We start from the raw sequence: 27,109 nt of genomic DNA on the forward strand, positions 1-27,109 counted from the left end.
CATTATTTGGGACTCTGTGTTGTGCATAGTTGTTATTAACTGAGCGGGAGGTCTGTATAGGAGAATCTCGACCGAGGTCGCCAGTACAGACCGAACACAGTGAGGTCTGTACCAGTGACCGAGGTCAAGATTCTCCTATACAGACTGACCTAGCTCAGTTAATAAGATGTTTATTACATAGCTGTGTCTTATATGCCAATTTTTTATATTCTTTGTACCTTTTTTTTCTTGACCGGTCCAGATGGGAAAATCTAGACCGCTTTCAATATTGATTTCAGCCAATCAAATTCGTGAATTCGGTAGCAACCAAGTCCTTGTGAGACACAGCCATATAATAAAATTGGATAATAAGTGGCCTTACTCACTAACAAGTTTCAAAATGATGCTTCACTTCAACCCTTTAATTCTTAATAATGATTGGCTTTTAATTTCTCCCTACAATATCACCTGTGAATCAAATGTAAACGTTAGGAGAATAAAGGAAATGATCATCTTTAAGAAGCCCCTGATTCTCCCTGACTACCATTGAACGTCAAAGAGAACAGTGCGGAGAAAATGAAGACTTATGTAAATTAGGGTGCAAAAGGTCAAATTTGGGACTGAAGTTTGACATTTTTCTTTCCTTTTGCTATTCATGATACCGTGTTGATTATGCTCACAAAGAACGTTTATTGTAAATTCAGTAATGATGATTACCAACAAAGAATTAATCCTGCCTCCAACAACAACAGTTACAGCATTAGTATTTCATGTTAAGAGTGTACCAGTAATACATATTAGCTTAGGTATGTTACATGATTGCCGTGCATATGTTCTTCATGCTTCCAAAGTACAGTTATTGTAAATTGGTAATAGTAAGTGACATTAAGTACTAACAAAATTTAAACCTTCCATCAAGGGCCGATCATTTTAATAATACTTAATAATAATTTTAATAATACTTAGGGCATTATCACTATTTCATGTTAAAATTATAGAAACAATATCCGAAACAGATGACGGTGTGTTACATGGTTGCTTTCTCTTACTAATGACTACAAAACTTGAGGTAAATTTTAGAATTTACATGTAAGTACAAGTGCAAGTCTCAATACCCAGTGTGTATACTAGTTGATGTTGCAGCAACTTTCAATTAAGTGTCGAATACAATCCTGGACTGCCAATGTAAGTACAAGTGCAAGTCTCAATACCCAGTGTGTATACTAGTTGATGTTGCAGCAACTTTCAATTAAGTGTCGAATACAATCCTGGACTGCCTTTGTTTTGCTTCAGTTTGCTCTCTGATGGGCTCGGAGAGCTTGCCCCATAACTCTCTCAAACAATCAAATTCAGATTAGGTTCCCTCAATTTTCCATGCATTCGGTCGGCCAACAGTCGTTCGCAGATTGTTGGAAGACAGTCGGCCGTCAGTTGGCCAACAGGCTTTTCAAGGAGTTCTTGATTGGTCAAACAAATTCTCCTCGTCAGCACCTTGGGAATATACAAAGAAAACAGTATGGAGAATATGCCTACTGAAGTTAGGGTGTTAGGGGCTACAAGTAAGCGAAACTTGCCAGCCTCATTTGCAACTTTTGGTCCAGCAGGTTGACTTCACTCCTCGTCTGCGCTATATCTTACATATTCATTTGTTTTGAAACTCAGAACAACCTTTTCCAGATGAGGTTGTCTGAGTCTAAGTTGAATGGTCTGAGTATAATAAAAATGATTTCAATAACTAAAACATCAATACTTTTGTTTGTCTTCGTTGAGCGCCTTTGAAACGAAAGAGATATGCTACAGATTACTTACCTTCCCCTCCCTGACAAAGCATTTCTTGTTTCCCTCTAAGTAACAAAGGCTTCTGGGATACCGTCTCCTTCGAGTGACGCAAAGGCGAGCAGACCTCATGTTTGGCGTTTTAGTCCACTTTTGAAAGAAAACAAATTTCTTCAAAAGTGTGGGGTCTCCTCACTGATTCTCGTCGACTCCATAATTTCTCCGTTTTTATTTCCCTTCTTCCGTTATTACCGCCAATTTCCTCGTGGAAGTTAGCGGTAATTTCGATCAACGTATCTTATCTTCTAACCGTGGACGTCGCCGGCCATATTTTGAACTTATTTATTATTCGATCGACAACTCTCCACGCAAAATCGCTCTTTTATCTTCGTCTTTTTAAATCATTCCTGAAGTAATTTACCTTCACAAGTCCAGCGATTGTACCGATGGCTCAGAAAACGCCCGTCAGCTTGATGAACGAACTAGCCAAAGCCAACAAACTCAACCCCGAATACAAAGTCATTGAGGAAACCGGACCAGCTCACCAGCGAACGTTTACTGTACAACTAACCCTGGGAGACGTGGGGACGTGGGAAGGTAAAGCGACAAGCATCCGAAGCGCCAGACATGCGGCAGCTACTGTGGGTTTGGAGAATTGTGGGTTAACAAAGCCTGAGATTGAGAAACCTCAAATCAACCAGTTCAACATAACTCCTACTGTGGAACTGAACGTGATGGCAATGAAGCTTGGCAAGCTGACTCAGTACCATGATCTGCAGCCTAAGATACCGTCACAATACCAACCAATCAGCATGGGTTATCATAGCCTCCAGATGCAACATCATCACACTGGCTTGCATCACTTGATGCAACGACCCCGTTCCCCCTTTAGCATTGCACACCCAGGTCAAGAAAATCATTATCGTCCACACTTCCAAAATGGATTTCATTACCGTTCTCCACCACCCCGTGTACCCAGAATCTTTTGTGTCAAGCTGATCGTGGGAGACCAGGAATTCCATGGCGAAGGACGTGACAAGCAGAAAGCTCGTCAAAATGCGGCATCCAAAGCAATCAAGATGCTGCGAGGTGAGATGGCTACTATTTGGGAAAAGGTGACTACATCCTCTTCACCTGAAGAATCAAAGACAGCTAACCAAAATGGTGAAAACAATGTTAATCAATCAGAGAGTTCTCCTAAGGAGGGTATCACTGAAGTGAAATCTGAGATCAGTCAGGTGTACGAGATAGCTTCTAAACGGAAACTGCAAGTAGGATTTGAAGATGTGAAGAGCAGTGGTCCTCCCCACATGAAGCGTTTTGTGGTGAGTGCCACTGTGGGTGAATTCAAAACATTAGGGGAGGGCTGTAAGAAAAAGGATGCAAAACAAGAGGCTGCCAGAAAAATGCTGGAAGAGTTACAAAAGCTACCTGAGCTACCCAAAGATGAAACTAGCTACAAGAAAACTGGTCGGTTTGCTCACCGTGGGCCTCGGATATCCCATCACGAAAAGCCAAAGGGAGAGATAGATCCCTCCATGAACCCAGTCAGCATTCTGGGGCAGATTCTTCAGCGAAGACATGATCAGCCACCAGACTATGAACTTCTTTATGAGAGGGCAAAGGGAAATGAGAGGGAGTTCAAAATGCGAGTGACTGTAGGTCAACACCAGGCTGCTGGATGTGGTTCAAACAAGAAGGAAGCCAAGAAAAAAGCGGCAGAAGCCATGTTACAACTGATTGGATTTCGCTCTCCTGAAGGACAATCAATACCTGTTAGTACTCATGTATGCAATTGTGACAATCGTTGACTTGCTTGTTTTGACATATCATTTCAGAGCCACCTTAATAACTTTGTATTAACCCTTAAACTCCCAGAAGTTATTAACATGCAACTTTTCCCCATAATATCCATCCATTATCCACCAGATAGATAATAAGAATACTGAAACTTATCAGGTAGATCTTGTTACCTTGATTTGATACCAAATTCACATAACTAATGAACAAAGAAATGTGTAGCACCTAGAGGGGAGAATTAACAATCGGATCTTTGGAATTGAAGGGTCAAGGTGGCTCTGAATCCAACAATAAAAACAGACAAAAACACTTTTTCTAAATATCAAATATTGGTAATTGAACGGAGTGGGGGGCAATTTGGTCTGAAATTGTATGCATGATTTGAAATCACAAGTATGATTTCAGACCAACATTGTGCTACACTCGGTTCGACTGGACGCTCGAGGAGCATTCACTCAGGCCTCATATCAAGCGTTTTACTTGAGCATTCTCCACACATAAAACTATATGAAACTACATCCAGGACCTGGGTGTGGAATTTTCGACATCAGTCACCCCAGTGCCACTTTTTGACAGTTATTTGTGCCAACAGATCCCCCTTTTGGTAACTAAGAGTTGCTTGCATTTTAAGACTCACGCTTTCCTATGGGGGGGGGGGGGGGAGCCTGACCACTTTATTGCATGCATTTCCAGTTACAGGATGTTTTGGTCTGTACAGATGTTTTGTTGCTCCAGTGGTGAGCTAGTTTGCTGAAAGTTGTAGAACTTGTTTCTCATTTCCCTTCTTTTTTAGGGAGACAAGGCTGTGAAAACAGAAAAGAATGATGCAGAGCAAAAGGCATCTTTAAATGCTAATGGAACAAACAGTGAACCACCCACCATACTTGGCCGACAGCTGAAGCCTGGACTGCTCCCGATGGTTCCGGAGCTGGTTAAACAAACTAGATCAGATCTGATGAACTCTGTGGTTGCACCTATAGCACAAGTCAAGCAGGAACCACAGGTATAAACAAGAAATGTGATTTCCTATCTCTTAAACCTTTACACCCTAACATCAGTATGCATATTCTCCATACTGTTCTCTAGACATTCCCTTAGGTGCTGGCAAGGAGAATTTCCTTATTGATCAAGAGTTTTTGTAGAAGCTAGTCACTGTCAGGGGCTGAAGGGTTCAACAAATAGATTCCATGTTGTCATGCATCTGTGCAAGAGGAGGTCACATATAATAATAATAATAATAATAGGGATTTCTCTAGCACTCTATGCTCATGGCGCTCTATAACTGAATATTTCAGACGGAAAATTTTGTTGCTTTAATGCATGTGATGCTTAAATGTGACAGCGTGATGCTGTTAGTGAGCTTCTATGCACTAGCTTATGTTTGGCTGTGTAGTCGCGTGATGCGGTTCCAGTCAATACCCACTAATTGACCCTTGCTCACCATAGAGTCTCCCGTAGCTCAGTGGTTAGAGCATCCGACTAGATCACGGAGGGTCGTGGGTTCAAATCCCATCTAGAAACTCGATTTTTAAAAATTGGAAAATTTTGTAGATTAAGAATTACATCAATACTAAAACAAATATATAAAAGTACAAGTTAAAAAATTTTATCTAAAAATTAAGATTAGAACTAAAAGTAAAGATTAAAAATTGAAATTCTTATTGCAATATTTAGGCTATATGCATTATTCTAACAGAACTTTAATTAAAATGTTCTTTGAATAAGAAAGTCTTTAGAGAACTTTTGTTGGATGTCACCAAAACGTGACAAGAACAAAACAGTTGCATATGAGTGTGGCAGTGTGCCACTGATGTTGTTACCACAGTTTGGTATCTTCTGTGATATGTTACTGTTCGAACCCATGACACCCTAGAATCTATTTGTTTTATATGACAAAAAAGCAAAGTGGCTCTCATGGTGATGTCATCCATGCATTTGTCCACTAATAATTTATAAGTACAAACCAATAAAATGTGTTTACAACTCAGCTTACCATGTGATATGTGATTCACACTTACATAGCAAACCATTACTTAAATTTGAAGGCTACACCTGCTCAGATGACCGTTTTATTTCTGCACTGGTTGCCAACAATAACACTGGCAACAGTCAAACTGCAAAGCAAATGAATGAATTGTGTTTTTAATATGAAATTACACTTGAAGGGCTGAAATATTCACAGGGAAATGTTACTTACAATTCTGTTGGGTACATACATCTTTACATGGCTCTTTACATGTTCTTTTAGCAGATGAGTTCAGTTGATTGTTAGACAAGTATTTAAATTCGTTGTGCCTATTTAAATATAAAAAAGCTAATTCATCCCCAGATTCTTTGCGACTGCATTTTGGTACCAAAACAGAACAGCTACACAAAAAGCTATTTACTTGAAGTATAAGTTGAAATTCTTAGTGCACTAAATGCAAATCAATATGTAATGGATAACACTTTTACTTGATAATTTGATAACCTAAATAATCCTTGTCCGACTCCACCATTCTCATTAGGAGCCTACCGTCCAGGGTGGACTTAACCGCGCCCCTGGGGCTCCTGTGGTGAAGTCAACAGCTGGAAAACCTCTTACGTCTATTCAGAAGCTAATACATGTGGCTGATGTTGAAGGACTCAGAGTACAATTTACTGATTACTCCAAGGTTAGTAACTGCCTTCTTTTAAAATTAGTATGAGTGCTTGATGTGTTTCTTGTGAATTTCCCTCATCCCCTCTGTTCTTGATTTTTTCCCTCCCACTTTATATGAAGGAAATATGCTCTTAGTTCCTTCAAGGTGCTGAAAGTGAAATAAGCTCTAGCATGATTGGGCATCTGGCTTTTGAGCTGCCATGATCATTTTTTTCTCTTTAGGAGAGAGAATTTCTGACTGTTGTCACGGTGTCATCCATTCCTCCCCTCACTTGCCATGGATCAGGAAAAACTGTAGAGGTCTCACGAGAAGCTGCTGCAAATAATGCTTTAAAACCACTACTTCAGTTACAAGGTATAGCTTGGACACATTTTTTCTCTTTTTTTTTTTTTTTCCATTCTTCTGACTGAGGCTTGTAACTAAGAAATTAGGCTGTTGCCTGAAATTTCAAGCAAGACAGCTCAAAAATAGCATTTGATATGGAAGGATGGTAAGTGTGTAACCTCAGAAGTGCCCATGTTGGTGTTAACCAGGTAATCCCCATACCAAAACCAGCTGGAGATTGCCACTTTTTAATGAGGCAAATTTTGCTGACAGCTGATGCCTAGAGACAACCCTGACTAGGTAAATTATTGTTGTCACACAGTAATGCAGTGTTCTTTTATTAACTTGCTTTTGTAGGAAGCATCAAAACCCAACCACCGGCCACTAAGGACATCAACACAAGTGATGAAGCCAGAGAACACCAAGCAAAGAAAGATTAACAATTTTGATGAAGTTTGGAGAAAGCCAATGAATGGATCGTACAAATGACCTGCTTTAAAGGCTGCTTTGATCTTAGTAAATTATCAAGTAGATTTAAGTGTGATTACAAGAGATAAAGAATTAGTAAAATAGTTTTTTTTATGTACATGGAGTCTCCAAATCTGTGCACAAAATGAGAGAACTGGTCACCTGTTGAGGGTCCTACCTATTAAGTTGGTTATGTTGTTTTATTTTTTAAATAATTAATGTTTTCCTTGATAAAGAGGGTTGATAAAGGCTCTTTAAGATCTTTATTGACCCTGCTTTGCCTTTACATAAGACATGCAGTGCTCTGACATTAGGTGTGGACCAATAAATTTTGCCAGTTAGTTTGAAAAACTAACTTTTGTTATTTTTTAAAACAATCACTCTTGGGTAAGCCATTGCAAGCTTGCTGAATGCATGGACAAAGACATGATTCGTATGATGCATGATCCTCGCAGTAGAGAGCGCTATGTAGGTTATGGCGTGCATCATATGTATCTATAACCGCAGTTCAAAATATATGAACTTCATATATTCATTGTAACCAAAGACATGATTGTAACAAGTTACCGTATTTTGTGCGCAGCTTTTGTATTTGGCCCCAGATAGATGATGGTGACAACTTTATCACAAAAACACATTTTTGGTGACCAGTTAATTTATTCTGAGAGTATGTGTGTTTGGTGTTTTACTGTATTTTGTGGAGATGATATAAGTTTGAAATGAATAGGAATTGGTGCTTAAGAGATTGAGCTCTATTAACTCTTTAACTCCCACGATCTGATTGTTAATTCTCCCCTCTAACCACTACACATTTCAGTGTAAATTATTTAAAAGAATTTGGTGTTAGATCAAGATAACAACTTGGACTTCATAAGTTTAAGGATTCTCATTACCTGTTTGCTGAATAATGTATAAAAAAAATTATGGGGAGAAGTTACATGTTCAACAGTTGGAGGAGTTAAGGATTCACCCAGTGGTAAGCAATTTATTGTTCTAGGGAGGGGAGGGTTTTTATCAGGTAGTATACCTACAGGAGAACAATGTTAAAGAGTTAGAGGATTGCCATCATATGACCTGTTCAGCCCTGCTCATGCAATACCATAGAACACCATAGTAAAAGCCAACGTGAACAGAGCCAGACAGGTTGATGTGAGCCAATCCAGAAAAAGCCATTTGGCCCTGCTTCCCTTTTGTCGCTTTTTTGCAAATCTTAAAGGAAAACAGAAACCAGGAAAAAAGTAACATTTTTCAAGGTATTGGAAGTTTCTTGTTCTGATGTGGAAAAAATAAAGAAAAGTTATAATTCCAGAATTTATTGTGCTTGTGTGGCTGTGTGTGCCCTTGTATCATGTTCTATTTAGGTAAGAGTTTTAAATGATTTACACTCTGCGTGAGTATGTGAACAGTCTTAGAAAAGAGATGCTTGTTATGCTCCTCTGTGATTGGTCTATTTGTTGAATGCCTAGACTGCAGTGATCTTACTAGAACTCCATTATAAAAATCCTATGATAATGATCACAGGCTCCAGGAATGAATGTTATTTAATGGAATATTGTTTAAAAGGGAGATGTCAAAGTTTATTTTTTATTGGAGACAAGGACGTTGAGAAATATTTGTGTACCAGTACCATAAATATTACATACATCCTTGTTTTTGCTTCTTTACTGAAGTAGAGTCAAACTGGCTTTGGATTATTTTAATATGTAGGTCCAAAAAGATATATTTTATTTAATTAATATGAGTGCAGCCATTTTTGTCATTCATTGTTTTATAATTGATGAACAATTCTTTCATAACTGGAGCTATGGTCACCTTGAATGTTCACTCCTGCCAGGCATTTGCCACTTGAAGTAAAACCCAAATTTCAGTATGCAACCTTTTCACTTTCAGAAGTAGTTAAATAGCATTCCTTCCAACAACTTTAACTTTCATGTTAAACAGTCAGGTAATCAGAAAACAATTATTGACAAGGGAGAAACAAGTATTGTTTCTCTAGCTAACAAAGAGCTATATTGTCATTCTGTGGAAGAAATTGTTTTCTTATCCTGGGAATTTTAGGGCGAAAATTAATCTAGTATTATTAGTTGTATTATTTAGTTGTGAAGTATCAATTAACAATCAGTAAACAGAGGCTTCCTTCTGCAGTCTATTTTTTCTTGTTGTATTACACTTGCCACTTTTGAGAATGTTTCATTCTTCAACTTTTGGTCCTAGTCAACATGATTAACGAACTCTTTTTATTCCACAAATTTATTTGTGTTTTTCTCGTTGCCATGTTTCCACCAATCACGTAGCTCCATTTTCTACCTTTAAAAGCACACACAACCCACAATTCCTCTATTCCCTCCAATGAAGGGCTAGCGCTCGAAACATTAGCTTTTATAACCGTAACGGTGGCCAATTTACTATTTCAACTTTGTTGATGTATTCAAATTATGATGATTAATCTGGGTTTGAGAAACTTAACCAAATTTCAGGATTAGCATTCTGATTTTTGATATGTTAAATGATTTAAAAAATAATACATCAGAAAAATTAGCACCTCTTACTAAATGAGATGGTGGTACTGTAACTTGCAGTATGGACTGAGAAAATGAGGTTAATGAAGGATATTTATCATAGCTCTGGATTCCAAGAGGGGGGGGGGGGGGTAATTTCAACTGAAACAGACCTTTGAATTAAGTGGGCCCTAAAATGGAATACAGCCTGTCAAATTGACCAATGATAGCACATGTACTAACAGAGAGGCAATAATTAGCATGATAGACAAGTATTTCTATGACTATTTCCATCAAACTAAAACTGAAGAAATTAAAAAAAAAAAAAAAAAAGAAAGAGGAAAATTATTGAAAAAACATTGCAATCGCTTTGAGAGTGAATGGAGGCACTAGTTGAGTGACAATCATCTTTATTTGTGACGAATGTGTGCTCTGTTAATGATAATAATAATAATGTTGAAAAGGTTAATACTTGTATCATCATTATTATATATATCTTATTAACCAAGCGCAAGGGCTGTACTGGGAGAATATCAGCCCGAGGTCTTGACAGTACGGACCGAGCGTAGCGAGGTTTGTACAAAAAAGACCGAGGGCCGATATTCTTCCAGTACGGTCCCGAGCAAGCTTGGTTAATAAGAGATTTATTATACGACTGAAGTTCAAAGGGACACAAGTGTGGTATCATTCGGGACCATTCGGGACAGTGCCCGGTACAATACTTAGAGAATATTGGACCAGCAATAGAGCAATTTGATTGGTTGATTTTAGTTATTGGCCCTCTGACTGCCCGAGTCGTGTAATAATGTGACATTATTACATGTAACATTGGATGACTCCCCATCAGGCAAAGTACACTTTTTTTTCTCCAGGAAAATGCATTGCTACCAAACCCAACAAGGGTAAGTGAACTTAAGCCAAGCCTGAAGTATGATTTACGGATTGGAACTAGATAGAGGGCTTGATACAAAACCTCTGATAATTCTGATTGTCAACCACTTTTAATTCATTACAATAAGGCAAATGTTCTCTGGGAACAAACTCATTTTGCTAGATGATACTTTGAAGGCCGTAAGTTAGATAACTATTGGGTTAATCATGTCATCTTCATTAAATAAAGAATATTGTATTGTATTGAAGAATTAATCATTTCTTTTTGATAAATAAAAATAATGCATAGCTTTGTGTTGTGCAATTGGGTTTGAAATCATATATGTAATTTCAAGATCGAACAAACATGTAGCATGAATGGGATAAATTTGCTTGCGCAGTGGAGGCCAGAATGTTTGATTTGATTTATAGTCCACTGCTAATTATAACAAAATCAATACTAGGTGCACTGCAATTGGTTGTTGCCCATGATCTATAAAAGTACAGATGGAAGGCTAATGTTATACTTTCTTGTTCTTCCCATGTCATTTTGGTGTCGCGATCCATAACAGTACAAACACAGCGTTATCAAAATTGAATCTACCTGCTAATTAATACAGGTTAGATTTTCAGCACGTAAGATTTTGAGTCCTTGAAATGATTCAACAATTATTGTGTATGGAGTTTTAAAGCCAACTAAAAGGCCCTCAATAGTATGACACTGGGGGGGGGGTTACTTTAGGATTTTCTGGGTGGGGATGTGCTGCTGGGACCCTGGAACCTTTAACCTATACTAGACCTAGTTCAGCTGAATTTTGCTACCCTATACTAGAGTAAACTCCCCAAACCCCCCCTATCCTAGAGTAGCTGAGCTATGCCAAGCATGCATGTACGCCGTTGTAAGGAACAATAAATTGTTTAATTTTAACCAGTATTAAAACCACCGACTTCCGTCTGAATCCTGATTTTTGACAGTTAATAATATCCACTACTGCTTTATGAAAGCCATCTATTGACACTGTCTTTGTTTTTACTCCCGGGGCTGAGTAGTGTAAATTTCATCTTGTCGATTTGATTTTTTGTATGTTTGAGTGGCAATTCCCCATTTCCCTAGTCTAGATAAAATCTTCAACCAACTGATCAGTTTCCTGAAACAGATACCCTATTCTAGACCCAAATGCTCTGATTTATATACCCAATCCTAGAGTAAACTGCTTGTCAACCATACCCTTCACAGCGGCACATAGTTACCTAATGTATATAGCCCATATATGGCAGTACCCCCCTCCCACCCGGGTATGACACCTCATTTCTTTGCCCATGGGAAATTTTGAGGACTTGAGCTACCTTAACTGGAGAGAGGTATGAATTAAGAGTCTACCACTGAAAATAAGGTAATGCCAAACTCCAAGTAAACCTCTCTCTGACTTATCTCAAATCTTCCGGAGGGCGCAGAAATGCACCTTCTGCGATGCTTGTAATAGGAGCTTGCTCACAGCCTGGGAGTAAATACTTTTACATGACCCTACTACAATTATGTAATACTATTTATTAAAAACTGGCTCATTGGATAATGCAATTCAAGACTTTTTATTGGCCTAGAGCCATTATAATGGTATATCAGGGGCGGATCTAGGAATTTTTGATAGGGGGGGTCCAAACTTTGGTTCAGAAAGGACTGTTGGACTCTTTTGAGGCAAATTACTTCTCCTCCACACCCCCTCCCACCAGTCGCGGTTGCACGTTATAATTCCTTGGCCGCTTACTGTTAACTTGGATTCATTAATTTAAAAAATCAGCCAGTTAAAAAGTGATATATGATCCTGTGGAGGTAAGAATTTCAGTCTCAAAGTTGTAAACATCAGGTCAGTAAAATAGGGGGGGTCCGGAACCCCGGACCCTCCCCCTGGACCCACCACTGTATATGAGCCAATATACCATAATCTAATATCATTCTGTACATTGTAACATCCGGTTTTTTCTTACAAAATAAAGTCGAGAAGATTTGTCTAATATCATGGGGGCGTTTTTTTTAATAAAAAAGTTATTCCACTCGCATTTGTTGGGTACGAGATGATTATAGCCAACTTGGCGCTAGGTGTCTCGTTGGCTATCTATCATCTCATATCCAACCTGCGCTCATGGAATAATTGTTAAATAGAACATAATTATAGTTTTTTTTGTGCCAATTTGAGTGAGGTGCTTGTGTTTTGTACCTATACATTGGTTGTTCTTGGAATTTCCTTGATAGGAGGTGACTGTTCTTCACCAGAATCTGAAACTGTAATGAACTGTGCAACAGGAATCAACTCCGTTTCTGGCATTTTTTTGGCATTTCCATCCACAAGTATTGTCTGTGATGAAGCAGACTCTTGGTTCAAATCCTCATCTGACTCACTCTGAGATGGCAGCTTATAAAACCTCCATGCAAAGTAGAAAGCCATGGCAGATAGAAACTTGAAACCACCACCAACAGCTAGCATCAGATACCTAGAGAAAAATGTCAGTTGGGAATGAATGACAAGGTGCATTTTTTTCACCCTGAACACTGTTTAACTCTTTAACTTTCAAGATCTGATTGTTAATTCTCCCCTCTAGCTGCTACACATTTCCATGTAAATTTGTTGCGAGAATTTGTTATTTGATCAAGATATCAACTTTAACCTGGTAAGTTTGAGTATATCCTCATTGCCTATTTGTTGGATAATGTATGGATATTATATGGAGAAGTTACATGTGAATTACTTCTGAGAGTCAAAGGGTTAAGGGTACCTTGAAAAAATGATTTGAGCACAGTTGCACTAGCTCCTAAGATTTATTGTCTTCCATACAATTCTTGTGATGTCAGTTCAGAGAATTTAGTATCAGATCAAATGACAATCCATATTTATTTGTTACTAGTCTGTTTGATGCTGTATTCAATTTTTTTAAGGAAAAAAAAATTGGCCTTGTCATTTATAGAATTTAAAGGGTTAAGTACGACATGAAAAAATGATAAGATGGATAGAAAAGAGGGCTAGCCCTTTTTGATGCTCTGCCATGCCCCAATCCACTAGTACAAAATTTGACCAAAACGGCTTCCCTTTTCATGTATCTTCGAAAAAAGACTTTGCTCTGGATTCTGGATATTTCAATTTTGGGTAGCCCAATTCCCTTCCCTTCCCCAAAGAGTGCAGGAATCTGAATGTTCCCTTAAAAAAAAAAAAAAAAAAAAACTAAAGGATTGATACTTTTGTCATGAAACAACTTTGAAGAAAATATCTGAAGAATCCAAGTTTTGAAGGTTTATTTGAGGAATAAATAGTTAAGCTTTCATTATGAAATCCACCATCCTAACAAGAAGAAAGGGGGGGAGGGGATAGCATGTGCAAGGGTGGGGGGTTGGGTGGACTGTATGCTGGAGTACACTGACCTGAACAAATCAGTGTCATATTCCAAGCAGTTCCTCTCCGCCCCAGCATCACAAGGGTCCTTTTGATGTAGTCTACAGGCTGCGTCAATCACGTATCCAAAGACAATTGGTGCAGGAATGAAGGCCAAAATACGAACAATGAGCTGGTTGATGCCCAGAGCAAATGATCCTTGGCTCTCTGGAACACATCTGAATGGGATGAAAAATACATCTCAAACTCATGTCACATGACTGAACTTCTTAAAATAGAACAATTCATTTGTGACATTAATAAAAAGGCATTGAGAAAATGGATCTTCATTTACTTCATAATTCAGTCTCAAGAATGCAACATAATTAGAGTTTAAACCAAAGAAAATCATATTTGAAATTTATGCCACTTGAAGAAATTTGAAAAATAAAAAAAAATTGCATTCTTATTTTTTTTGTCTCAGAGAATGTAGTGTATTCTGAATGGTCAAATGATTGACTGCCTGACTGAACTGATTGATTGATTGATTGATTGGGATTGATTGATTGATTGGGATTGATTGATTGATTGGGATTGATTGATTGATTGGGATTGATTGATGGACTTACTGATAGGATGAATAACTGATTGATCAATTGACTGACTGAATATAAAGAGGGTAATAAGTTTCAGGTTGTGTGTGGTTTATATATAGAAAGATATAAAATAATATATATCAAGTAATTTTTGATCCATTTTACTCTCCCAAATTCAAAGTAAGCAGTACTTTCGAGTAATATTCTGTACATTACGCCGTCTAGCTTATCATTTTTATAATACCGGCCCTTATCAGAGAACCAATATTTAGCAGTCAGCCTGTATTGACCATTCACTTGCCGTTCCCTCTGGGTGACTGCTTAAGACAGGTTTGACTGTAACCTTGTTCTTTGAAAACCACGAATTTTACCTGAGAGTTGCTGTAGTTGCTGGAATGTTGTTTGAAAATGTGAAGACCATGAGACCAAAGAGGCAGAAAAGGAAAGGAAAAAGATTATTGCATTCCGGCTCACATCCACTGCCTTCAATTCCCTCATTTGATTGTGTCACAAAACAACTACAGTTTTGATATCCCTGTGAGTTTAGAAAAGATCATCACCACCACTCAGTGTTGCAATAATTTTTCTTTTCATCATCATTATCATTATCATCATCATCATCATCATCATCATCATCATCATCATTGATGGGATCATTAAAATCTAATCTAGTACAACTGGCCAGGAGAGTTCATTAGGAAACTGGGATTGGAAAATTATCCAGCTACTATATGCAACAATCACCAGTTAAAATACATATATCTTATTAGACGTTTTGTTGTGCAGTATCCCTGAGTATTTTTACGAGTTGTGCTGTGTTTTGACGAGGCCGTAGGGCAAGTCAAAATACAAATGACGAGTAAAAATATTCAGCGAGACTACACAACAAAATGTCTAATAAGTTATTTATTATCCAACACACCAAACTGTTATTTCAGTGCGGGCGAATTTTGCAGATATTTATTTACAGGGAGTGCGTGACAGAAGTATGTGTAGCAGAACGGAATTGGTGCGTTGTTGTGTCGGTGTTTCTATTTTCTTCATTAAACGAAGAAATTTTTTATAGTCATCAAGCTGTTTTTCTTCGTTCAATTCATCTAATGAACTTGGACCTATATTTGCCAGCCATTCTGACTCTTCGTTGTCGGAAATACGATTCAAATTGTCCACCACTTTTTTTTTTTTTCGTAACTACAATCCAATTCTTGGCTTGCGCAATGCGAGAAAACCTGTTTAACTGGTACTACTGTAACAATAGACAAATACAAATACCACGTGATATTTGTACTCGTCTATGGCATTATTTGTACTTGTCTATGGCATTATTTGTACTCGTCTAGGTGTAGTTGGATAATACACTGTGGTTATTGAAAGTTATTTTATTACCAAATTAAACATTTGACCACTAAGAGTGACCAACATGTAATTTCTCCTTACAATATCACCCCTGAATCACACAACAAAGTCATGAGAATAAAGGAAATGATCACCAACTAAACAAGTTCTTCATTGTTAAACAAATTCTCCTTGTCTACACCCAATGAAATGTATAGAGAACAGTATGGAGAATATGCAAGCTGATGTAAGAGTATAAAAGGTTAAGAAGTGTTTTTTTTTTAATTGAAGTCTTTCCCCTCTATTTGAATTCCAGAGCTATAATAAATATCCTAATAACCTCAGTTTCTTTGTCTGTACTTCAAGTTACTGGTACTAAATCTCTTCTTTTTTTTTTTTCCACTTAGATGTACGCACTCTACACTTAAATGCACCTAAAACCCCAGAGGATGAAACTCTTTCCATATCTTGCAGTATGCACCTCAAACTCATATGTACTCTCTTGCCACTTCAATTCATTATGAAACCCCTGCACAACACTTACTTTGTTGCCTAATCTGTCATCTGCCATGCAGCCAGCGTAACAAGGAGAGTAAAATGTTAACTGATCTTGTTTGGAGCAAACAGGTGAAAAGTACTTTACGTCACAGTTACATGCTGCATTACAGGAAGAAGTAATGTTGGCAAGTGATGACCTAGGACTGACGCATAAGTAAATGTTAAAAACACATTTCACGATAAACCATATTAAGTCAAATGAATAAAGAGGGCAAGTTTTTAAATAAACTGTGGTGCTACTTTGGTGGGAGTAACAAGGTAATTTTTGTTTTATCGACTGAGTTGATGATGTAAAATGGCTACTGTTAAGAGTTTCAAAGCGGACTTTTTGACTGTTGGCCCTTTCTTGCTCACTGTGACTGAGAGCTATCACTCAAAACATCAACTTTGAACTCTTTATGGGGTAGTTACAAAAATGAAGACCCCGAAAACAAAAACCCATTACGAAAACCAAGACCCCCTACGAAAACGAAGACCCATTATGAAAACGAAGACCCATTACAGAAAAAAATAAAAACAATAAAAACAATAAAGCAATACAGAAACAAGACAACTGAATTCTTTGCTGGCGAAAACCACAGGGAGTAATAGTGTTTTAGTAATGTGTCTTTGTGTTCGTGATGGGTCTTTGTTTTTGTTGGGGGGTCTTCATTTTTGTAATGGGTCTTTGTTTGTGTGATAGGTCTTTGTTTTCATAATGGGGTATTGTTTTTCGTAGGGGGTCTTTGTTTTCATAGGGGGCCTTCGTTCTTGTAATGGGTTTTCATTTTTGTAGGGGGTCTTAGGTCTTTGTTTTCGGGGTCTTCATTTTCGCAACTACCTGTTTTCACACCATTACAACTGCCAAGTTATCAATACCTGTTTATGTAGGGATCTGTTACACCAACAAATATTCTGTTAGGACAGCCAAAGAACATGCCTGCAGCCCACAGTGTTGCTAAGCAGGCAATAATAAAACAAGCTCTGATGGTCTTGTCACAAGTCCATTTCATTCTCTTTATGAGATAACCCCCAAATAGCATGCCTCCACACCCTCCTGGAACCACGACTAGGCCAGTGTATGTGCTTGCCAGGCCAGCTGGGATACGAAACTGTGCCTCAACAAATTTTGGTAAAAATGTAGAGAAACCTCCCACAGCAAAACCCTCAAATGCTGAGGCAAGAGAAAGAAATACAAAAGGCTTGTTTGTAAGAAGTGTCTTCAGCGAAGGTATTAACTGCTTCAATGTATGTGGCATGTTGCCATCCTCCACAGTGTCCGAATATCTCTGTTTTTCAGCTCGGATTTCTGGTGTTCCTGGAAGCTCTTTTGGAAATGCAAGCAAAGGAAGACTGACCATAATGGACAGTGAGCCACCTAGTATGTACCCCAGCCACCATGCACCAATAAAGTTTGAATCCTCTGGGGTAAGACTTACACCCTCTGGCTGAAATAAAAGAAGTATGAATAGCATTAAACCTTACTATTCCCTTACTTTTCCTTAGATGCACACAAGGAGAATTTTTTAAACTACCAAGAGCTTCTTTAGTTGGTGATCATTTCCTGTATTCTTGTGACTTTAATGTGTGATTTAAGGGTGATATTGTAAGGAGAAGTTAGATGCTGGTCACTGTTAGGATCAAAGGGTTCATTTTAAGAGAGGTGATATTTCTATAGTCAATGTTTTCATAATATAATCCTGATAATTCTGATCATAAATACAAGCTTGCAGGAACATTAACACTCTCTAGAGAGAGCCCTATCTATGTGGCAGATTACCTGTGCTGTTCTTGCCTGAAGCCTGGAAGTTCCCATCCTCCATCCCTGTAGCATGAACAAACCAAGGTTTTTGTTACCCCCCTCCCTGGGAAGGAAAGTAGTCCATTGCAGGCTAAACCCACCCCTCCCCTACCTTTCATCATGTTCCCTTTCAGATTACTTGCTCTCATTAAATTCCTGGGGAGAAGGTGGTGTTTTGCCCAATGACCCGCACTACATAGCTGAGCCCATTTGATCTGTAGATCATCCAAATTACTCCATAATCAAATCGGAATTAGGTGAAGAATTTACAGATTTCTAGGAAGGAATGAGGTTTAGAATTCATGGGTCACGCTGCACATGTCCATTTTGGAGGTGTGCTCTCCCTAGTTTTTCCTTGGTTCCTTTCCTTGGGGAAACTGTTACTTATCTACATAGAAATTCTGATTCAAACTCTATAAGAAGGTATTATTATTGTAGTAATACCTGCTCTATATCGACATATATCCTGAGAAATTCTCCTCCAAGCAGGAAACCAACAGCAGGACCAAATGTTGCCACAGCGTACATAATTCCAAGAAACAATCCCGACGTGGTGCGGCGGACATTTTCATCGATGAATGCAGTCCCCAAAATATACACAGGGGTTGCTCCGATCCCGATTAAAAACTCCGCCAGCACAAAGACAAATATGTGATACCAGACAGAGCTTCTGCATATCAAATTTGACGGAAGGCTATCCATGGAACAAAGGTTTGTTGCACTAGAACCTGGCTCGTATCGGCCAACGAGAACATGTGGAAGGGCAAATAAAAAGCATCCTATTCCTAGAATGAAAGCTCCAGTGCCGAGCCACTTTGGTTTGTGGTGATGGCCGTAGTAGCTTACTAGAATGGCCATAATTGCAGCAGAAATGTCGTAACAACTGACAATAACTCCAATTTCGTTCGTCTTTAACGAAAAACGTCTTTCCAGGGAGGAAATCACAACTCCTTGAAACCCCGACACGATCATCCCTTGCGCTAGGACAAACCAACATTGGAAAAGCAGAAACCATTTAGCCTTGGCAAAACGCTGAAGAAAGCTTGGTCTCCAGGAAACTAATCCGCATGTAGGGCTTTCTGCATCGCCTTCATTTTCGAACCTTTGATGTAAACTTCCGTCGACTGTGGTTTCTTCTCCCATGATTACTAACTCTTCCAAGTTAAGGTACGTACGCTTTTGCAAATCAGGATCCTCCTTGACACAAGTTTTCAACACCCCTGATTACTCTCTCTGTAAACATGTCAATTGTTTCTAACGAAAAAACAACACAGAAAGTATCTGCAATTGACAATCTTATGCAGATCACATGTGCATTTTTACGTTATTTAAATCAGCGAGATACATCTGAGATATTTCGTAAATAATTTTGAGAGACAAGTGTGTTTTGTTTACGTAGATTTGCTAGCGGCGACATGGCAAGACAACAGGACGACAACCAATGCAAAATAAGCTTTTAATTAAAAAATGCCAGCTCAATATATGGAATCTAATTAGTTTTACGACTTTTAGTCAGAACCGGTTACAAGAACGTTTTAATCAGTTTGGAGAAACGGTCCACGCAACAGTGTAATTTACAAGAAATTCGAATGAAATTTACTTGGAACTAGGAGGGTTTAGTTTAGTCACCTTTCAACAACAGATTATTACAAACAATAACTTCGTTACGAGTCAAATAAAAGATACAAACCTACACAAAACAATGTTTGATTACAGCTCGAAACCTTGACACAGGCTATTCGTACCGGCGAGTTTAACACGCAACAAACCAACTGACTTCACCAACTTCCAACTGAAAACTTGTGCGCCCACAGTTTTCGTGCAGTTCAAAGTAACCTCTAGTCAACCAATCATGCAACGCCTTGGACAAGATAATAAAAGATGATTTCTACTTTATCGATGGAAGTAAACCCTGTTTCTTCCAATACAATATAACGAGAGAAAGTTAATCGTCCACCCACGAACGTTCAATTAGCGTTTGAGCACATCTCAGTTAGGGTTTAAAGTGTGATCATACAAGCGTGACATGACTGGACGCTTTTTTGCTTTTACGTGACATTTCCATATTATGCTTTGCACTATTCACCTTAAGCTAGGACGTCATTCAAATAAAGCTAATGTAATCCTTCTTCGTTAACTGAAGGAGTGTTTCCCAAAATAGTAAAAAATAGCAAGATGTCAAAATAGCTCTACCGGGAAAGCTAAATGGAGGCGGGGCGCGGGCGGGGTAAGGTTAACTCCAAGTTGACATGAAATTTTTTTTTTGAAATATTTGGCTCCATTCGCCTAATAACTTAAGAATAGGGAACATTTAGGGCTGGCGTAAAAAACCAAATAAGGTATGAAAAAAATCTCTGGAAAATCGCTCGAGACAAAATGTAAGATTTGTGCGTCTCAATAATAGAAAAAAAAATGTTACGCTTTTTCAGTTTCAGCAGGCTCCGCATGGCTTGTTTATTTCTCGGATAACGGGGACACTTGTCTTTCGAATCAATCTTTGGAAAATGAAATTTTCAATTTTGAGCGAGAAGTGTGCCTTTAATTTTAGAGTCAGCTGCAATTTTTCGAGTCTCATCTTTAATCTCTTATTAATGTATTAAGAAAAACGAGCTACTATCAGAGATATCAAAAAAAAAAAAAAAAATTGGAATTATCAGCAAGATTTTAGAAATAACTTGATACCTCCATTTATATTTATGTTATTTGATTTGCAAGTCTTTATTTTTTCAGATGCCTTATCAAAAAAATATCTATATATAATAATTTGGATATATCAACAAAGTTGAAATGGTAAATTGGCCACCGTAATGATTACAAAAGCTGACGTTTCGGAGCGTTAGCCCTTCGTCGTTAGCCCTTCGCTCCGACGAAGGGCTAACGCTCGAAACGTCAGCTTTTGTAATCGTTACGGTGGCCAATTTACCATTTCAACTTTGTTGATATATCCAAATTATTTCGTTACTCCCACCTACGCAGCCCCAAACAGTTTCTTTCGAAACTATCAGCCTTTATTCATCTATATACAATAGTTCTGAGAAACGCAATGAACAAAATACCTCATGACTGCATCGGTGAACCTTTCGAGGAAAGCTTCAACAAAACATCTCTTACTCACCACCTAACTGTTTTATAAATCACATCCGCATCGTATCAACGACTGTTTTTTCCTCTAGCGATTTCTCTGGCCTAAAAATTCAGCTTGATAGATTCTCGGAGGTGAACGTGTTTTCAACAATTTGCACATTTTGCGTGAATAAAGCAGCTCATTATAAGCAGGGAAGCTTCTACAAAAAACTGTGGAGCTGCGCACTGGTTGGGGGTGTTACAAGATAATTTGATCTCATCACCTGAATTGATTAGGTACATTGTAGTTAACTTGACACATTAATGACAGACAACTACGTTGTCAACAATTCTTTACACTTTGTCTAAATCGACGTTTGATGCTCAGAAGAGTGGACAGGTGAAGAATTTAGCGCAGACTACAGGAAATGACACTTAAATCAATTCCCAGAATCACAAGCGGAACCGGACGTTCGCTTGAAGGGTGCGGTCGAAAAGTTTAGCTTACACTTCCTTCACGTCATTTTTATCCGCTTCGCCTTTACAAATGCGCGTTCAAAGGAGCTCAATCTATTCCTTTCATTTTTTGCGCCTTATGGAGGATAATGGCAAAGTTAACGTTTAATTTAGACGTTATATCCTTGTTGTCCGCAGACAGGCCCCCACATCATGAGACGCGGGCGCCCTAGCGTGAATCAGGTTGATCCTCGCTCGATCTCTCGCGTGCCAAGGTTCACGCTTGCTTCTCGAAGCGCCTACTCCACCTGGTAACCTGAAGCACGGGACGGAACCCGTGCGTGCCAACATCTATTTAAGTTGATCCCAGGCTCTTAGTGAAAACAACTGACTGAAAGAGCTAGGGCACTAATGCTAAGCCCTTAATAGAATTATCCCCAATTTAATTTTTAGAACGCTTGATCAGGTCGTGTTCTTTCAGTATGGAGAATAAACCTTTTGATGTACACAGCTGACTGGGTAATGCCAGTTATCAAACATTGTTCCTTCAGTTGAGCTGTAATGAAGATCAAACGTCACCAGAGACGTGTTTGTAGCTGGCAGCCCATGGCAAGTATCAGCCAACTTTAAAAAATCCAGAGAACAATTCCAAGAAGACCGGGGCACCGTGTCGATGCGAACCATTTTTTGTTCAAGATTTCCATTGACGCACCATTCGGGTGAGGTATCCTCTTTGAAAGACAACCTCACTGGTAAAGTTGCCATAGCAAGGGTTCCTTTTGAAGAAAAACAGAAAATTAATGAATTATTTTAAATACGCTGGAATCGGGGGTATGATAGTTTAAAAATGTGGATTCGAACTCTTGCCAGGGTCATTTTGACGCGTCCGTGGACGAGACAGTTCGTTCTTGGAGTGCCTCTTTCTCTACTCAGCATTGAGTGCCGGCGAATTAACTAAAAAACCGCGGTCATTTTTTATCGCCGCGGGGGAGGGGGGTCAGAGAATTTTGGTGGGTGATCAGATGGTTTTCAGGGGAAACGGGTGGGGGATCAGTGGTCGCTGACAGATTATAAGGGGAGCATTAGTAAGGAGATATCATCAGAGGGACATTTTGATGCGCAACCTCGTTCCCAGAGCCTTTTCCCTTAGTTGGGGGTGAAGTTGGGGGTGGGGCGGGGTGGGGCGGGAAATACTTGGGTAATTTTTTGCTGGGTATGTGCCGCTGGCCTCTCAGAACCCCTACCCCATTGTAGTTTATTCTCCAATTAGAAACCCCCCCCCTCCTTCGCCACTTTTGGTGATACAATAAAAACTACGTTCTAGTTACTCTGTTGAAAGTCCAGTCGTGAAAATGCGACCCTATCCAGTGGCACATTCATATTAACTTTTTACAAGAAAGTATTCTGTCCCCCTTCTCCCCCACCCCCCATTCCCTCTGGAGATTAGCTCCAATAGGTGTGCGGGTCAGTCTATGAGATGCAGATCTTATAATGACTAATGTGTTACACTACATATATCGTAAGATACGCTTCAAACCTCGTCAATACACTGGTAATTCACTGTTACTGCTGGGATCGCCATGGAGGGGGAGTTAGCAAGGCGAGTGCCCCCAGAAATAAACTTAACTTTCGAGCTAGCGCAGAGGAAAATGCTTAATCGCGCTCTATTGTCTTCTATTACACAGCCTAAAGTGAACTTTACCCTTGGTATAAAATCCACTCTCGTAAAACCATGTGGAAGCATATCCAGATAAAGTAGCATTGGTGGTGACTTTCTGTTCAATGTGGACATTCAGTTCAACTGGATATGACAAGGACAGTCGAGGCAAGCTGTAACTGACTGTCATATCAAATGTGAGTCGTATGGCTCCACACAGACGTTGAAAGTAAAAAAGAGGAACGCACATCACCTGAAGCAGTAAATGTAAAATAAACCGGAAACTTTAGACAGCTAATCTTTGTCGAAAAAACTTAGAACAGAGTATAGCCCCGAAAGCTGATCAGAGTGAGAGAAAATATTACAAAAGCTAATAGGGAAGTAGAAGTTAAAAGAGCAAATTGTTTGAAGGGTATAGAGCAAGTTTTTTTTCCAAAACCAAAGTAATGACAGCAACCAATCAGATCAAAGGTTTACGCTGTCATTATCATTAATAATGAGGGTTTTTGAACGTCTTGTATACAGACTTGAATTATCTAAATATATGAATAACTTCATTAGCTTTGACCGGTTTGCATACCGCAAAGGCCACAATACGACTATGGCCTTAATTAAGTGTCAATATGCTGGGCGGAAATGGCTTGATTCGGGATTTGATTGTGTTAGTATTTTTTCTTTTGATTTCAGCAAAGCTTTTGACTCGGTCCGTCATGATATTCTCTGCTCTAAGTTGAAAACACTTGATATAAATCCATTAGTTTTTTACAGAATAGAAAACAGAGTTGTTGTTGTTACCATTGTTACGTATTATTTAAATATCAATAGGAGTGTCCCTCAGGGGACAGTTTTAGGCCCCATACTATTTTCTATTAAGATTGCGTGACTTTCTAGACCAATCACAGGGCGCAGAGAGAACAGAATCATGTAATTCCATATCATTTTCAATAAACAATTGAAATTGCACTTAGTTTTTTACTTACGAAGTCACCGGCATCAACAGGCCACCGAGTAGTCTTCCGCTGTCCTTCTTGTGGCAGTTTGCTTCTTAGCGTACTCAATGTGCGAGTTTTACTGAAGGCTGAGATACGATACTGTCCCAATGTGATCCGATAACTAGTGGTTATAGACCAGTCCTCGCCGTTGTCATTATCACTGTCATCATCGTTATCATTTTCATTTTGGTCAGTGGCTTTAAGACTGTACTCAATCTCCGCAAGGAAATCGAACCCAAAGATCGATGAGCGAATGACGCGTGGAGGTTCTCGAATAGGATCTGGGGCAGAAGAAGTGATTTCATCCCAGATTTCATCTAATTCGGGTATCTTCCGTTCTGTCTGGGATTTCCCTGCAGCTTTTTTGATGATCTGCGATCTTCTTGCAATGACAGACCGTTTTCGTTTGACTTCGTAACCGATTCCATATGGTGCGTAATTCGGCTGAGGCCAGTATGGTACATTTTCATCGTCATCGTTATCATTTTCACTATCATCGTCATCATCAGTTTCATCACTTAACTCATCATCATCGTTATCGTTTTCGTAATCATTTTCAGCTCTGTCTGATTCATCAGCATTGACAGTACTATGCTGTTCAATCTTAATCATCGGAGGAAGTTTTATTGATCTTCCCTGAGAGTTTTCACTTAATTTTATAATCTCTTTAATATCCTCTACGGGCTTTTTCTGAGGACTACCCTTCGACGGTGCAAAATACAACAACACCGATTCTTTGACAGAAGGAAGATTAAGCGGCTGGTTAAAATCTTTCTCTTTCTTTAACATCTCCCTCCAACTTTTCACGTTCGCTTCAGATTCGTCAACCGATTCCACAGTGCTTCGAAATGACACCTCTAATCCATGGACGGGTTTACGTGCGCCTCCCGGAGTAAAATCAGAGCTTATTGGAATATAAACAGAGAGAGACATATCGCCTCTGTTGACCATCCCAGTTCTCTTGTCGACAACAGCAGTTTCGTCATATGAAAGCATCCAAAAAGTCGTTCTTCCTTTCTCATCGGTTGAAAAGCTTTCGAAGTCGTCTGGTTCAGCCCATGTTCTTACAATCACTGTATCACGTTTTGTCATGATGGTCCGTTTCAGGTGAACACTCCCTGGTAAAAAAACGTTTTTTTCCACCGCAAAATGCGAGGTAGAGCTTGACAGTTTGCTGAGCACAAATTCATAAAGCCTCACTTGGATAATCGGAAGAAGCTGGTTTAGGATGTTATGGACATAAAACGAAAGCTCCTGGTTGGTGCCAATTAAAAGGTGGTTTCCGAAAACTTTAAAATGGTTTTTTGGGCCAATTTGAAAATCGACAAACTCTGCGTTTGAAACGTGCGTCAGAAATGTTAAGTCTTTAGAGTGAGAATCAGTTTTTGAGTCCTTTGGTAAACTCAGAACTACTCCAAACCAACACTCGTTATCAGTTCGGTTAATGACATGCATCGAAACAACAATAGAGATGTTTCTTGAGGAAGCTTCGTTGCCATTGATCGTGATTTGCTGGTCGAATTTATAAACTCGTACATTGCCTTCTGCCAGGCGAACATCTACCGTAAAATGCTTAAAGTTCATCAGAAATACCGTCGTTGCCACAGTTGCAAATAACAGCATCAAAGCCAATAAACAAAAGAAGAACTTGGTACATAGAGGAGTGTGATCTTTCTGAAAATGGACGTTCGAAAATTCCACCGAATCATTGTCTGTTTGACTGAGGCGACTGTAGGCAAAATCCTTGCGTTTTTTTGAAGATAGGAAACCAGAAATCCCGGTACTTAACACTTTGGCTTCGGAAGGATTCATAATTTGATCGACAAAATATTGGAAGAGCGGTCGATCAGTTTACAATTATCTAGCTGTTGAATTAATTATTCATGCAGAGAAACTGGTGGTCTCAAAAGTTTTTTTTTAGCTGTGTTAACTGGCAATTGCAATATTTGCTTGTTTCGTGAATGAAGAAACAATAATCTGAATTAAGTGAAACCAAACTAAATAATTTCACTGGGGTAGAAATTGAAAGAAAATGATTGTAAATGAGTTTGAAATTCTCAATTCATAACCCTTTTGACCCTTAAGAGTGACTGGCATCTAATTTCTCCTTACAATATCACCCCTGAATTACACAATAAGGTCAGGAGAATAAAGGAAATGATCACCAACTGAAATAGCTCTAGATTGTTCACTAAATTCTCCATGTCTCTCTGCTGCTCACTAAAGGAACATTGATAGTACAAATTTTTCAAACCATTTTTACTGTATTACCGCAGTAGGGTAGGACTAGAACGGAACATATGCGAACCATGCGAGTAGTCCACCCAATAAATCCCACTCCAGGGGAGGACATCCATCACACAATAATCTCATGCGTGGGAAATTAACGTCTCCTACCCCTAACCCTTATTCGTTCCTATCCGAGAAGACTAGAATATCTAATCAATTCTTGACGTTATGGAAAAGTAACATATTCTTCTCAATTAATTTAAGACCTTGAGTATTGGTCCGGCCGGGGCTTGAACCCTCGACCTCCCGCACAACAGTCCAGCGCTCTATCCATTGAGCTAACCGAGAGTCTCTTAGCAACAGATAACAATGAAACGCACTGAAACTGGATAGCACGCATTTCTCACTGCGTCTACAACCGGTAACTGATCAAGGCAACAAGTTACGATGCAATTGAAAGGGAAATCGCGTTCAAGTTAGTAAATCAACGTGAGAGGTGGTCAAAATTCTAATGTGTGACGGCAGGAGGAATGTTATTCCTCGTCAAAATGGAAAATGTCCTTTCCTCTGTGGAGGCTGCCTTGGGATATTTGAGTTGTTCCGGTGGTTCTGTTAGGTGAAAGTTACTTTAGGGTAAAAAGTCCGCCGTAATTTTTTTCTTTTAAGGTATTCGGGCTACATTACCCTCCCCCCCCCCCCCCCCCCACACACACCCAAAAACTTG

The 27,109-nt window shown here is 39.0% G+C and overlaps 3 protein-coding genes and 1 long non-coding RNA gene across 7 annotated transcripts; 1 reads left to right on the forward strand and 3 right to left on the reverse strand.

The window, feature by feature from the left end:
- Positions 1-649: 649 nt before the first annotated feature.
- LOC111346713 (uncharacterized) lies at positions 650-1,921 on the reverse strand. Its single transcript, XR_002696429.2, has 2 exons — positions 1,789-1,921; positions 650-1,470 (listed from the first exon to the last, which is right to left on the reverse strand). It is a non-coding gene; the product is annotated as an uncharacterized LOC111346713 (long non-coding RNA).
- Positions 1,922-2,201: 280 nt separating this feature from the next.
- On the forward strand, positions 2,202-9,138 carry LOC111346688 (double-stranded RNA-binding protein Staufen homolog 2). Of its 2 annotated transcripts, none has more exons than XM_022953965.2 (5): positions 2,202-3,542; positions 4,349-4,558; positions 6,063-6,209; positions 6,419-6,551; positions 6,879-9,138. In XM_022953965.2, exons 1-5 carry the CDS (start codon positions 2,202-2,204, stop codon positions 6,959-6,961), a joined length of 1,914 nt encoding a protein of 637 aa, XP_022809700.2. In that variant the 3' UTR covers positions 6,962-9,138. The 2 variants fall into 2 exon arrangements, with proteins under 2 accessions (XP_022809700.2, XP_022809707.2); XM_022953972.2 differs by having other exon boundaries at positions 2,202-3,530.
- On the reverse strand, positions 8,763-20,004 carry LOC111346965 (solute carrier organic anion transporter family member 4A1). Of its 3 annotated transcripts, none has more exons than XM_088750416.1 (7): positions 19,771-20,004; positions 18,433-19,242; positions 17,067-17,635; positions 16,195-16,351; positions 14,687-14,850; positions 13,770-13,958; positions 8,763-12,847 (listed from the first exon to the last, which is right to left on the reverse strand). In XM_088750416.1, the coding sequence occupies exons 2-7, from the start codon at positions 19,129-19,131 to the stop codon at positions 12,574-12,576; spliced, it is 2,052 nt and encodes a 683-aa protein (XP_088606542.1). In that variant the 5' UTR covers positions 19,132-19,242; positions 19,771-20,004; the 3' UTR covers positions 8,763-12,573. The 3 variants fall into 3 exon arrangements, with proteins under 3 accessions (XP_088606542.1, XP_022809962.2, XP_022809951.2); XM_022954227.2 differs by having other exon boundaries at positions 19,683-19,957; XM_022954216.2 differs by having other exon boundaries at positions 19,679-19,957.
- Positions 19,679-27,056, reverse strand: LOC111346177 (uncharacterized). The gene is made up of 3 exons (XM_022953484.2): positions 24,145-27,056; positions 23,210-23,417; positions 19,679-22,283 (listed from the first exon to the last, which is right to left on the reverse strand). The coding sequence occupies exons 1-3, from the start codon at positions 25,966-25,968 to the stop codon at positions 21,985-21,987; spliced, it is 2,331 nt and encodes a 776-aa protein (XP_022809219.2). The 5' UTR covers positions 25,969-27,056; the 3' UTR covers positions 19,679-21,984.
- Positions 27,057-27,109: the final 53 nt, after the last annotated feature.

Source organism: Stylophora pistillata, chromosome 2 (assembly GCF_964205215.1).
Source record: "Stylophora pistillata chromosome 2, jaStyPist1.2, whole genome shotgun sequence".
In the NCBI taxonomy this organism is placed as follows: domain Eukaryota; kingdom Metazoa; phylum Cnidaria; class Anthozoa; order Scleractinia; family Pocilloporidae; genus Stylophora; species Stylophora pistillata.

Coding starts and splice junctions, on each gene's coding strand:
- LOC111346688 (XM_022953965.2), top strand. CDS start 2,202: ATGGCTCAGAAAACGCCCGTCAGCTTGATGAACGAACTAGCCAAAGCC. Junction 3,543..4,348: donor CAATACCTGTTAGTACTCAT/GTATGCAATTGT, acceptor CTTCTTTTTTAG/GGAGACAAGGCTGTGAAAAC. Junction 6,210..6,418: donor AATTTACTGATTACTCCAAG/GTTAGTAACTGC, acceptor TTTTCTCTTTAG/GAGAGAGAATTTCTGACTGT.
- LOC111346965 (XM_088750416.1), bottom strand. CDS start 19,131: ATGGGAGAAGAAACCACAGTCGACGGAAGTTTACATCAAAGGTTCGAA. Junction 17,636..18,432: donor TATATGTCGATATAGAGCAG/GTATTACTACAA, acceptor CTTTTATTTCAG/CCAGAGGGTGTAAGTCTTAC. Junction 14,851..16,194: donor ATGACAGATTAGGCAACAAA/GTAAGTGTTGTG, acceptor CTAAACTCACAG/GGATATCAAAACTGTAGTTG.
- LOC111346177 (XM_022953484.2), bottom strand. CDS start 25,968: ATGAATCCTTCCGAAGCCAAAGTGTTAAGTACCGGGATTTCTGGTTTC. Junction 23,418..24,144: donor CTGTTGATGCCGGTGACTTC/GTAAGTAAAAAA, acceptor TTACTGCTTCAG/GTGATGTGCGTTCCTCTTTT. Junction 22,284..23,209: donor GAGTGGATTTTATACCAAGG/GTAAAGTTCACT, acceptor TTTCTTCAAAAG/GAACCCTTGCTATGGCAACT.